The sequence below is a fragment of the Aphelocoma coerulescens genome, chromosome 17 (genome assembly GCF_041296385.1).
Source record: "Aphelocoma coerulescens isolate FSJ_1873_10779 chromosome 17, UR_Acoe_1.0, whole genome shotgun sequence".
Taxonomy (NCBI): Eukaryota; Metazoa; Chordata; class Aves; order Passeriformes; family Corvidae; genus Aphelocoma; species Aphelocoma coerulescens.
This window is the reverse complement of record NC_091030.1, coordinates 9384252-9396877: the sequence shown is the minus strand read 5'-3', so window position 1 is coordinate 9396877 and position 12626 is coordinate 9384252. Positions and strand designations below refer to the sequence as shown.

The 12626-nt window shown below is 47.7% G+C and overlaps 1 protein-coding gene across 1 annotated transcript; it reads left to right on the top strand.

The window, feature by feature from the left end:
• Positions 1-53: 53 nt before the first annotated feature.
• Positions 54-10680, top strand: RBM18 (RNA binding motif protein 18). The gene is made up of 5 exons (XM_069031441.1): positions 54-166; positions 5814-5940; positions 6760-6846; positions 8616-8701; positions 10063-10680. Exons 1-5 carry the CDS (start codon positions 54-56, stop codon positions 10220-10222), a joined length of 573 nt encoding a protein of 190 aa, XP_068887542.1. The 3' UTR covers positions 10223-10680.
• Positions 10681-12626: the final 1946 nt, after the last annotated feature.

Here is a 12626-nt window from a genome sequence, read left to right as displayed (position 1 = left end):
CGCCACCCGCACCCTCCGCACCCTCCGCACCCTCCGCTGCCCTCCGCACAGCCATGGAGCCGGGCCGCCAGGCGCTGCCGCTGGAGAACGCCTCCATCCTCTCCGAGGGCGCGCTGCAGGACGGGCACCGCCTCTGGATCGGCAACCTCGACCCCAAGATCACCGAGTGAGTGACCGCGCGGCACCGCCGCGATCCGCGCCCTGCGGAACCCCCCGGGCGCCGCCCCCGCAGCGGCACCGCCCCGGACGGGGCCGTGTTCCCGCATCAGCACCGAGCCCTCCCGGGCGGTGCCACATCGCCCCTCCTCGGGACCTGCCCTGCCCCTCCGCGGCCCTGGCAGCCCCCAGGGCCCAGCCTGAGCCCGAGCACTGCTCCATCTCTGGTGCCAGCACCTCTCCGGGATGTTGGGGGTGTTCCCGTGCCCGGCAGGCAGCACAGGCTGCTGTAGCACTCCCAGCACCTGCCTCTGCCCCGCAGCGAGAGGTGACAGTCGCCCGCTGGAGCAGATTTGCACTCTGAGGAGCAGCCCGTGCCTGGGGCGCTGTTGCAGGCAGGGAGTCGCCTAAAATGTGGGTGTGTCTGTACGTGGGGTGTCCCCCACAGACCCAGGGGCTCAGAGGCAGGTCCTTGGCTCCTGCAAACAGCATCCACCCCGCTGCTCGGGCTGGGAGCCCAGGGGCTGAAAACATCCCTGTTCTCTAAAGTAGGGAAGTGTAGAATATCAGGTTGGAGACTTTCAGGGTGACAGCAGTACAAACGATGGTAAAGCAAGGCACAGCCCTGGAAATTGTAACTCCGAGTGGTTGGGGTTTGCAGAGAAATGAGAGTGGGCAGGGAAGATCTGACAGCCAGGGATCTGTGTCACACAAGAGCCTTGTTTTGGTATTTTGCTGGGTGTGAGTTCAGCGGAGGAGAGTGGCTGGAGCAGTGGATGGTGGGGAGTGATGGGATTGGCTGCTGTGGTGGGTAGGTGCATGAATCAAACACGTGTGTGAGCATTTTGTGTTTTCTCCAGGCTATAGATAATTATCTCCTGAGCAAGCATAACATTTGAACAGCTAAATTGTCAAGGGGACATGATGTGCTGTCCAATATTTGGATAGTGTGCTGTGAAATCACTAGGTTGTATATAAAGGAAAGCAAACCAAAACAATTTGGGCTTTACACACTCATAACAAACAAGCATTTTTGATTAACTATTGTGTGTGTCTGCCGTGGAATACTTTTTCTTCCTGGTTCTTTTTGTGTGTGTGCAGGTGCTGGGGTTTTATTCTAAGTGTGGTTCATCTGAACAGAGCAGCTCCCTAATAGCCTCTAAATGGAATCATTAATGCATTGTGATTTCAGCCATTCAGCTTGGGGAGGTTTCTGCATTAATTACCACGTCTATCCCACAGCTCTGTTACTGTGGTCTGTCCACATTCACTGACCACATAAAATTAGATATAGGAATTCTTGAGTGTTGTTTGCTGGGTCCTTAGGGATTCAGGAACTGGGTTAGTATGAGGAGAGGAGTGGAGGGCGTAAGTGCATTGGATCCTCCACTCCTTGGGGTGATCCTCAGTGGTGTCAGACCTGTTCAGTAGAGGTTGCTCCTTTTAATCTTGGCCAGATAAGTAATAGCTTTATATGGCAAAATTTACTGCTTTCATCACTTGGATGGAAGTGAGTTTGGTGTTTCCTCCAGGGTTCTCAAACCTAAAGGGCTTCCATGCTCCTGAATGTTTAAAGTTTGCCCAGTGATGAGTGGCAGTGCTTTCTGCTTATTTCAGGCTTTATAATTCTGTGTCTTCCTTTTTGTTTTGCTTTGAAATGGCTCTTCTCTCCTGCAAATGATATTGTATCTCCATTTCCTTGTGAATAAAGGAAGAGGAAGCTCCTTTTAACACATTGTCAATGTAGAGAAAGTGTGTGGTCAGTAAGTTTCTATAAATCATCTTGACCCTTTTTCTCTCATGCTAAGGGCTTACATCTCTCCTTCTAGTTGTTCCTCTGAATTATTCCTGTTGAGGTTACTACTCATGTGACTAAATCAAACCCCTGAAAACGAAATGTTTCTTCATTTGCTGCTTTTATCTGTTTTTAAAGAGTTGCCTTTGTTATTTCTATGTTGGATTTGTTTAAGACAGAGTAAGGTTGATTGAGTTGTTGGCAGAGTTAATAAGTGGTTGTGACACTCTCAAGTAGAAATGAGATCAAAAAGTCTTGAATCAATCCAAGACTTCCATTTAAAGAGCAAACTGTAGCTGCAGTCGTGTGCTGGGGCGTTACACATTGGAGCACAAGCTGCAGGAACGGGCATTTATAAATGTAGGGCTGCCCACAAATTACAGCCTGGGAGCTGATGCTTTTGGGAGGTTATTGCACACTCTGAGTGACTGTGACTCAGCTGGGGCTGCTGGCATACCTTGTGCACTGGGTTACAGTGGCTCTTCAGCTGGGCATTCCTCCTTGCTGGTAGTGTTTGTGGGTGACTTCTTTCATCCAGCATCCTTGAAGGGATTGTCTGCCTGTGGAAGCAGGTGGTGTTGGGAGTCTCCTGAGTGTGTGCTTAGCAGCTGGAAGGAGGAGGGCTGGCACCAGGGGACCTCACAGCTGCTGATGATAAAGGACAGTGTCTCCAGGTGCTCCAGAAGCTGTGAGGTCCCTGCCATGGGGTCTGCATGAGGAGAGCAGCAGGTGGTTCCTTGTGGTTTGGTGTCACCACTGTCACCACGGGCATCTGGTGCAGCATTTGTGCCCCAGCTGCACAGCAGGGCAGGGGCTGTGCTGTGGCTCAGCTGTGTGATCTCATCACCCCTCAGTGCTCCCATCCCGTGGGGCAAAACCACGTGGTTTAGTTACCTCTGCGTGTGGCAGGTGGGGTAGAATTGCCTCCTCTGCCCATTCCTGTTTGTAAAGCCTCCTGAGAGCTTTCAGGGTTTTGGACAGGCAAAGATTTCATTTTCAGCTCTCTGGTTCGCATTATCTGATTTCCCGTAGCCTTTCAATGCCCATTCATTTTCCACGGGTATGAAGTAGCGGGTGTTCAACTTCCTCAGCTGTTGTGCTGCTTGTCGAGGATCCCATCTCGATGAGTCTCACCTAGAAAACAATGTGTGCACAAGCTGTTGTTACAGACCCCCGCTGGCTCCCAGTGGGGCAGAATTCCTCGCAGTAATAGTTTTCACATGTGGCCCGGTCCCCGCGCGGGATCCTTGGGACAGCATTGTTCAGAGGAAGCCTTGCCTGCGTCTGAATAGCGCTCGGGGTGCCAGGAGGAAGAGAGGAGGAAAAGGAAATGGGGGAGCTGCAGGTTTGTCTTGCATTCACATCAGATGACAGGAAGTGGAGATGGAGGTTGGCCGCGGGATCTGTGCAGCGTGGTGGGGCCGCAGCGGTGCCAACAACTTCCAAGCTCTGGATGACCCACGTTGTTGCCATAGTAAAGCTTTTTACATCTTCTCACCTTTTTTTTTTTTCATGAGGCTTCAGGTTTTCCATGACAATTTTCTTCTTCTGTACCTCTTGGCCTGAAGAACTACTTGTCAAGTTATTGTTAATGCCCTCGTTATTTTAACAATAACAAACCATAATCACAGCCTGAAGCGTTAATTACACGAGATTTGTGAGCTGTTCCACCTTGAGGAGGTGACCTGCAGTTGTAAAATTGCAGGCATGGTTGGAAAAAGGATTCTAAATAAAATAGATGACATAAGTTGCTTCTAGACTGTTGATGAAATTTGTTTTAAAGGAGCAACTATCACCTCACTGCTAAGAAAGTACTATTTGAACACAGATGCTCTCAGAAAAAAAAACACCCCCAAAGAGTTCCTTTTGGCAAGGCAGCTGCAAGGTTTTTAGTGCAGAACTCAGGGAGAATCTTCCCTGCCCTTCCCCTGCCTCTGTAATGGCCAAAAGAGGAACAGCATCCTGGTGGTAAGGACTTTATTTCCATACTGCTGAAATTCCGAGGGCTTTTTTGTGGCAGTATGTTTACAGAAACAAACCTGAGGTGCATTTACATATTTTGGAGGCTCTGGAAGTCCAACATGTGGAGTTTTTTATACATTATGTCTCCAAAGTCAGTTTTTCACTTGCACATCTGTGTCTGCTTGTTGGAAGTGTGAGGTGGTGAATTTGGCTACTGTGTAATCAGCTCCTTTTCTTCACCCTGCTCTTTTCTGTTTCCCTTGCTTTCTGAGCAGAGTTTGAGAGCTCATGGGCTTCTTGGAAGACCATGCACTTCATCTGTATTCCAAAGGATGTAGGAAGCCTTCCATAATCAATGACAATGTGTGTGTTCCCCCGGGGGATAACTTGGCCCTTCTGCACCGCTCGTCTGTACACACGCTGCACCTTCACCTCTTTAAAAGTGCACATCCTGAATGTCCACTGTGACCATCCTGTGGGATGACTCACATTCCTGGAACTTTCTTGCCTGGCTTCTGAGGCTTAACAAAGGGCTAAGGCCCTTTTCAGACATCCTATCAGGCTTTATTAGGAAAAATGTTGTCTGCCCTTCCCATTTGGACAGTCCCTGTAGTCGCCTAGTGCACTTGGCTGTCTTGGACCACTACTGGCCATTCATGTCTGGACATGGGAGGTTTCATCCGGTGCCTGGTGTTATCCTGGTAGGCTGTGTGAGCTCTGAGTGTTACCTTAAACACTAAAGATTGGGGTTAGACTGTGTGGTTTGCTAGCAAACACTGTTCAGCTGCTTGGGAGATGAGTCCTGTGTAAGACACCCTTATTAAACACTTAAATAATCCTTAGAGGCCAGGGATGGGGTCAGACAGTGAAGGAACAATGAGTGTCACTTTTCTCCTAGGCCAGCCAGTGTTGTTAAACACTTCAATCCCAGGGAACCAAAAAAAGCTGCAAAGAACTTTCAGGATTAGATGTGGCCTGTACAGCAAATGTGCTCCTTGTTTTAAGTTGCTCAATGCAGTAGATACTAAGCAGACAGATTTACTCTGGCTTTCCCCAGTTTTATTGGAAACAGCACACTCCCCACTGGATGGCAGGAAGATAATTGGCTAAAGAAGTGTCTGACTTCCATGAACATGTCACTGAAAAGCTGTCTGAGCCAGAAGCACTGGCAGATTTGGGCTGGATGATACTGAGGGCTGGCTGGTGCCTTTGCCTTTTTTGTTGAGGTCTACTGGCAGTTCCTGGCTGTAGGTTGTTCTGTTTATTCTTCTGTTTTCCTGCATCCCCATCTTTTCCAGGCAAGTGTCTGTGTTCCCTGGGGTGTCCTTGCCAGTGCACTGACACTGGTTGGCACAGGGAAGGGATGGGTTTGTGCAGGGAGAGGGAGGGCAGCAGGAGGAGCAGGATCCTGAGGGATGCAGGGTGCTGTGGATTGTGGGCTCAGACTTCTCCAGGGTGCTGGGAGAAGAATGCAGGGGATGGAGCTTCAGGTGGCCACATCAGGGCTAGAGAGGGGGAGACCAGGAGGGTTATACTTAAAAGCAGGAGTGATTTAGTGAGGCAGGAGGCAAAGCCCTCCCAAACCCCTTGGGAGTCATTGCATAATAGTCCAAAAGGCAGCTATTAATAGATCTTCTGTGGGCCCTTCAGCTGGCACTGCTGGGAGGGAGCTTTGTGCCTTGGGGTTTTGGAAAGTCACTGGTAACACTGCTCAGAGCTGTGGATGCTGAAGGGGTGCTGCACAGGGCACCCACTTCTGCAGGGATTGGGGAATGTGTGTGACTCAGCTGAATGTGTTGCTACCCAGTGTGAGCTGCATGTGTGTGTGTCGGGGGTTCCTCTCTACCTCCTCACTGTCAGTGGGATGAACCATGTCACAAACGTTTTCTTTTCTCTTCAGATACCACCTCCTCAAACTCCTTCAGAAGTTTGGCAAAGTAAAGCAATTTGACTTTCTCTTCCACAAGTCTGGTGCTCTGGAAGGGCAGCCAAGGGGTTACTGTTTTGTCAACTTTGAAACCAAACAGGTAAGTTGCTCTTTATCTAAAGTTCTGATATAAATGACTGACTTCTTTCCCCTTATTTAAAACTACAACAGGAAGGGATAAATTCAGTACTTTGTCTACAGAAACCTACAGATTCTAACAGCTCTGCTCTGTCACAGCCACTTTGTGCCTGCTCCTGGAAGTAGCAGTAGTGATTTCCTTTCTCCTCTGCTGTCTTTTCCTGAATCCTGCTTTTTAATGCTAACCAGAAAGGGCCAGTTCTTTGGTCCATTTTGCAGCTGGCGATAAGGATGTCAGAAGAGCCCTGACACTGTGCATTAGCTCTAGAAAATTATTCATAGCAAGGTGGAGCAGCATTGCCATAAATCTTCAGCTCCTGTGAGTCAGGTTTTATGGGAGTGTCCCAAAACTGCTGAGCCCAGAACAGGACGGAGTGGATCATGGTCCCAGTGCACAGGAGTGGGTCTGGACTGAGCAGGGGTAGGTGTTAATGACACACAGGTAACCTCTGGAATGAGTCACAGTGTTTTCTCCTGCACCAGAAACTTTCCTCCAAATGCTGTTCCTGGGGCCTCCATGTTTGGTATTTTCAAAATTGAGTATTTTCCCCATTTCCTCCCCCAAAACAAATGAAAGAATAAAACGGCAAGGCTGATAAAGTCTGGTTACTGGGAGTCTTTTGAAGATATCCCTAGATTGGGATACAGTGGGATAAACTTTCTGTGCTGTCAATGAGCTGAACTTACAGTAGGCTGAATAACAAAGAAAAAAAGGCTCTTTCCATGTAAGTCAGTTTTGAGTAAAGGCTTGGTTTGTTTATGGAGCTGTCTTCCTGTGCAGGAAGCAGAGAAGGCAATCCAGTGTCTCAATGGGAAGCTGGCCCTTTCCAAGAAATTGGTGGTGCGATGGGCACACGCACAAGTCAAGGTAAGCTGGTTGCTGGAAAGAAGAGTTACTTTTAGTTTGCAAAATTGAAAAACTTTAATACTAAAGCCTTCTTATCAAGTCTGTCTTGGCCTGGCAAAAAATAGTTTCAGTCTGTTCTAGGAAATAACTTGGAGAGTTGATGTTTACAATCTACAGCTTCTCCTGTCTACCCAAACTGTGCTGGATTAGCTGTGAGTGAGGACAGGCCCTTTAACCTGGGGTTCTTTGGGAGGGGGTTTCTGGTCAGAGCAGTGTGAACAGATTACTTCTATAAATGTCCATGTTTTAACTTTTCCCAAACTTAGTGAGTAATTGGCTGGAAGTTTGAATCCTTCCCTTTGTGGTTTTCTGGATAGGAGAGGTATGGAAATTCCCAATTACCGGTTACTGTGTTACTTTGTTCCACTTCTGAAAGCACTTATGTGGCAGCAGCTCTAATTACTTTTGACTTTAAAGTAACATACTCTGCATCTAAGCTAAATATCCTTTTATTCCTTGTTCTGTCACATAAACAATCAAGTTTTTAAGATTGACTTAGGCAGTGCCTTCTGGAACATCCTTATTTTAATTTTTTAAAATTCTTGTCTTGTTTCTCCTACAGTTATTTACTATCTTGTATTTGATAAAGCAATTTATTTTGAATAACTTTCTTTGCAGATAAACAGATTTTGGGGGAGGCAGAGAGGAGATGCTTGTTGCTATTTTCTTTTGGGTAGTTCTCTTTTACCGTGTGTTGATTATCCTCCAAGCAGCTTTCTGCTCTGTCTTATCAAGTATATTAGTGCAGCTGTTTCGGATGCTTAAAAAACCAGACCAGGTATCTTCCTTAAAGGAGACCACATTGTTTTAGTTACTGACTTCAAGGGCTCTTGTCAGCACATCCAAGCTTGTGCAAATCCAGTCTCCATTTTCTGTAGCTGTGGAGCTACTGGAGTGCCACGTGCTTCCGGATGCCTGAGGAATGATCAGGCCACAAAAGGAGTCTGAGCTGGAGGAGTGAGTATCTGCCCAGCTGCTCCGGGGTCTGGGGAGCAACATGCATAAATAATCACCTCGGTTCACATGGCATTTTCTAATCCCTGAATGGAAAGACTTAACAGCACAAAACTTTGGCTTATTGTAACAAGAGTTTGTTTTAGACAAGACCAGCACGGTGCTAAGCAGCTCTGAGATGAGTGGCCAAGGCTCACCAGACGCTGTCGGTTTGAGCAGCTCTGCTGAAAAACAAACCTGACTCTGTGCCAAGCGAAATAAGGAAGCAGAACACTGCAAATAGTTCAGGAGGCCCGTTGCCCACAGAGATGACAGACTCACAAGCTGCCTTCTACAGAAAGGAGGTGGTTCCTAACTGGTCTTTTTTCTTTTCTTTCCCACCTTTTCTCCCAGCACTGCCCGGTTCTGTGCAGTCATGTGCTCGGGTTGCCTTCTGGCTCTGCACATAAAGAGCATAGCAAACAGTACAGTAGTTACCTTCCAATTTACCATCTTTGCTTCCTGCCTTACATAGAGGGGAACAAGAAGTGACAGGATAAGGTTTAAGGATCCACAGTACAGTGCACATAACTGTTCAGTATCCAGTCTGCATTCCATGTTGGTACTAACCAAATACTGTGGTTGGGATTTCTTTCAGCGTTTGGCCACCAAAATCTTTCCTAGGAAAAGCTCCACAAAACCTGAGGCTATGTTAATCCAGCTTTAAAGTCCCTCTGTGGGAAATGTTTCTTTGTTCCTAATTGCAGCTGACTCAGTCCTTGGTCTCTTGCTTGCAGAGATATGATCACAATAAAAATGAGAAGATCCTTCCAATCAGTCTGGAGCCATCTTCCAGCACAGAGCCGCCCCAGTCCAACCTAAGGTAGGAGATTGGTTGGGTGAGAGGTGACCCAGCTGTGGGGCTGGCAGGGAACCAGCTTCTTCCACTTCAGTAAGATTTAGAGTTGTTGGCATTGTTTGTGTTAAAAATCTAGCATGGCAAAAAAGCTGTTTTTGAAAGGGCAGTGCCTGTGAAGTCACTCACTTGATGGGGGATACTTCAGACGGGAAGTTTATTTTCTAATGTGCAAAGCCAGTGGCTGGTAGGAAGGGAATGAGGTGAGGAGGGGAATTGGGAATGTGTAGCACTCCAGCTCCTTTGGCCAGAATCACTGCACTTCATGTGAATTTCAGTGAGAGGGTTTTTACTGTACTAATTTGTTTCAGCAAAATGCTTACGAGCAAGAAGTTCTACTATAGTGGCAGAAGATTAAAACAAAATCACAAGTAGTACTTCACATGAAACTATTTTTCTTTTTTTTTGCCAGTGGTTTTTTGCCTGTAGGTCTTGTCTGTGGGATGTAGTTAAATTCTCCAACCTCTGCATTTACCTAAAGCACATGGTGCTGCTTTGCTAATTCAGTTTGTTTGAAAGGGTGTGTGGTTTTCCTCTGTGTTCTGTCACTGGAATTCTGTGAGGAACCAGGACCAGATTAATGCATTTTCCCAGAGATAAAATGAGCTTGGAATTCAGAAGTAACAGGCTAGGAGGTAAAGAGCAGAGGGGTTTGAGTCATGCAGATTGTTAACTGCATCAGTGGCACAAAGGGGTTGTTCTAGTGAGGATGGATGGTGCAAGAAGCCACAGCAGAGAAGGGAACATTCCTCCCCGTCCATACCCAGCGGAGGATAGTGAATAACAAAAGTCCTAGGAATTTGGGGTGTAACCTAGGATAGCTTCTCCCTTTGGGATAAACCCTGCTAATGCTGAAATAATGTTTCTTCCTGACCTAATTGGAGTCTGGGGTTTTCCCATCCCGAGCGGGCTGTAGCTGGGAGGAAGTCTGGCTTTCATTTCTCTGCTGTTCCCAGCCGCCTGCTCTGAGCTGTGCTCTGCTGCACATGCTCAGACCTCCTGAAATGACATCATTTCACATGAAGTAGGAAGGCTTGTCGTGTTCTTGTCTCACTCAGCATACTCAAGAAAGCTCTGAATAGGTGCAGGGGCCATTATTTTGGGGTGCTGAGGTGTCTCTTGGAGGAGCAAACCCGTGCAGAGGTTGAAATGCAGCAGTGTGGGCTCTGGGCAGTGCATTCCTGCCTCACTGTGGATGCAGCAGTGGGGGCTGTCTGGCCCCTCCTTGTGCTGTGAGGATTCTCATGTCAGCAGAATCTCTGGATTTCTGTAGTTGGGTTTCATGCTAAGATCAAGCTCAATTTCCCTTCTGCTTTTTCTCTTTCCAGTGTCAGTGCAAAAATAAAGGCCATTGAAGCCAAGCTGAAAATGATGGCAGAAAATCCAGACGCAGAATATCCTGCAGCACCTGTTTATTCTTACTTCAAACCACCGGATAAGAAAAGGACTACTCCTTACTCTAGAGCTGCCTGGAAATCCAGAAGATGATGCTTATGAATGGATGATGGTAGCAAGAAACACTGCTTTGTATACCTGGAGTCCTCCAATGCTTTTGTACTTTCGTAGAGTGGGAAGGACGATGCCACCTGAGCAGGGCACGGCCAGCACAGCCCTCTGTCACACCTGAGGGTCTGCGCCTCCTGCCAGTGCAGCTCACAGCTGAAGGCTGTTCAGAGAAATAGGTTCCCTTCAAAGCCTCTGATGAACACACAGGCAACCTCTCGTTAAGTGTGCATTCATTAGCCAGATTAGAAACAGTAACCAGCGTTTGGAGTAAAGCACATCCAAAAATACTCCATTTAACTGATTACTTTTTAAAGTATTTTTGAACAAAATGTATTCCAATTCGTGTTTTAATGGAAGGGGAAGCACTTGGTTTTGATTAACATGTGCTGTAGTTATCATGGAAAAACTTTTTCATCTCAATAAAACTCATTTTAAATAGATCTTGCAACACCTTTAGTAACTGTGCATGCAATATTTTATATGCACCAAAGCCAATTGATTTTGCATTTTGATTTGCAGACTCCAGAATGGTACTTTATGACGTGATAACCTTAAGCTAATGACACAGCACAGGTATTTTCAATGTCATTTAGGCTGTAGGTGTGTGCCTGCATTTACACTGAATTTAGTGTATTTACACACCACTGAGGTCTGTGCCGTGCCCTGAATTTTGGCATTTGTGTTCAGTGGTCCCTGACAGTGGCAGCTCCTCATGAGCCAGATGTGACAGTGTGAGAGTAACTGCAGCCTCTGAGACATCTGCCAAGCCATGAGCCTGGTGTTTGCCCCCTGTCCTGCCCAGCTTTGCTTTTCACTGGCTGGTTGAGGTGGTCAGCTGCCTCTTGGTGTGAGGTGGCACCAGTGTTTGTGGTGAACTGGTCCTGCTGTGAGCTGGGATTGCCCCAGGGGCCAAGTCCACAGATCTGATGGAAGGCATTGCTCTGAGCCATCTGATCCACAGCACGTTTTCCCCCTAAATGTCTGCAAAATAGAAATCTGAGGAAAAAACATTTTCTGGCAGCGTTTTCTCTGTGCACACAGTGCTGTGACTGCATGTGCCAGGGGGATGTCAGAGAGCTCACGTGCTCAGGTCCAGGTGACACTGGTCTGATTTTCCAATGTTTGCCCTCCCCAGTCTGTCAGACCTCATCGGTCACTCGAGCTGCTCCCCCAAGCTGCTTAATGGTGGTCTCAAACAGGAGGAGGAAAACAATTTGGAAACAGACCTGGTTTGTGCAGGCAGGAGTTGCTCAGTGGCACAGCCCAGGGAGGTTTGTATTCCTGCAGCAGCAGCACACCTCCCTCCAGGCAGAGCTCGCTTCCTGCTGCCGAACCGAGCACCTGGAACGAAGCCGTGCCTGTCTGTGGTGGAGGATTGTTGAAAGCCTGAATTGTTCAAAAGTAGGTCTTGTGCTGTTAATGTTTGTTTCCTAGTTTTTGGGTACCTGAGTAGAGGGAAAAGTGGTATTCTTGGGAGTTTGTACCCCTCTGAATGTCAGTGACACCCATTTGCATTTCTCTGTGAACAGCCTGTGTTTGTTCCTGCGTGGTTTAACATTTGTAGCTTTCCGGGTCTGTATCTGCATTGTTTAGAACAGCTCTGAATTCTGTTCCCATTAGGAATTTAGAAGATACCTGATTTCAAATGGGTGTGTGGCTGTGCTCCCATCAGAAACATACTTTGATATTTATTTGTATTTAAATACAATTTGTTGAAATTCTTACAGCTCTAAATAAACATTTAAAATGCATGTTTTCCTCCAGGAAAGCCGAGGGTGGCAAGCAGGAAGTGAGTGAGGGTGGTAAATGCTTGGCATCAGCCGAAGTCCACTGACAGAATCTGGGTACAATAGCATCAGTCTTTTTTTTTTTTAATTATTTCTTTGCACTGCCACGGTCGCTAACAGAAGTGCCTTGTCTGTTGCTCGGCCAGACTCAGACCTGGGGGAGCTTTATTGCAGGTCGGTGTTTGTGTTGGTCATTCCTGCTGCCGCCGGCCTGGCAGGCGCTGGTGCTGCCTGCGCTTCCCGGGAACGCTGCGGCTTCCCGGCGGCCCCACGCCAGCGCCGATAGCGCAGCGAACCCAGAGTTCCTAACCCCAGAGCTGGGAGGAGGGAAATGCTCAGAAATGTTTTTTTCCATGAGCATCAACCCTGGGACTTGGCTTAACATCGTTGTAAAAGGGATCTGAAGAGCACCAGGGAGCGCGGCATCTCTGCGGCCGGCACCGGAGCCGTAAGTAGGGAGGTTGGCAGCTGGTGGTGGGAAGGAGAGCAGGGCTTGGTGCCTGGCTCCTGTGAAGAGGAATTGAGCTGTTTCTCACCTCCAGCCTAAAGTCCTGTCCTCTGAGGGGGTTCCTTGCTTCCCCTGTGTTTCCAGCAAATCT

What these genes read in the sequence shown, in the direction of transcription:
- RBM18 (XM_069031441.1), top strand. Translation starts at nt 54, where the DNA reads ATGGAGCCGGGCCGCCAGGCGCTGCCGCTGGAGAACGCCTCCATCCTC. An exon ending in CTCGACCCCAAGATCACCGA is followed by an intron (nt 167 to 5,813) that starts GTGAGTGACCGC and finishes TTTTCTCTTCAG; the next exon opens with ATACCACCTCCTCAAACTCC. An exon ending in CCGCCCCAGTCCAACCTAAG is followed by an intron (nt 8,702 to 10,062) that starts GTAGGAGATTGG and finishes TTCTCTTTCCAG; the next exon opens with TGTCAGTGCAAAAATAAAGG.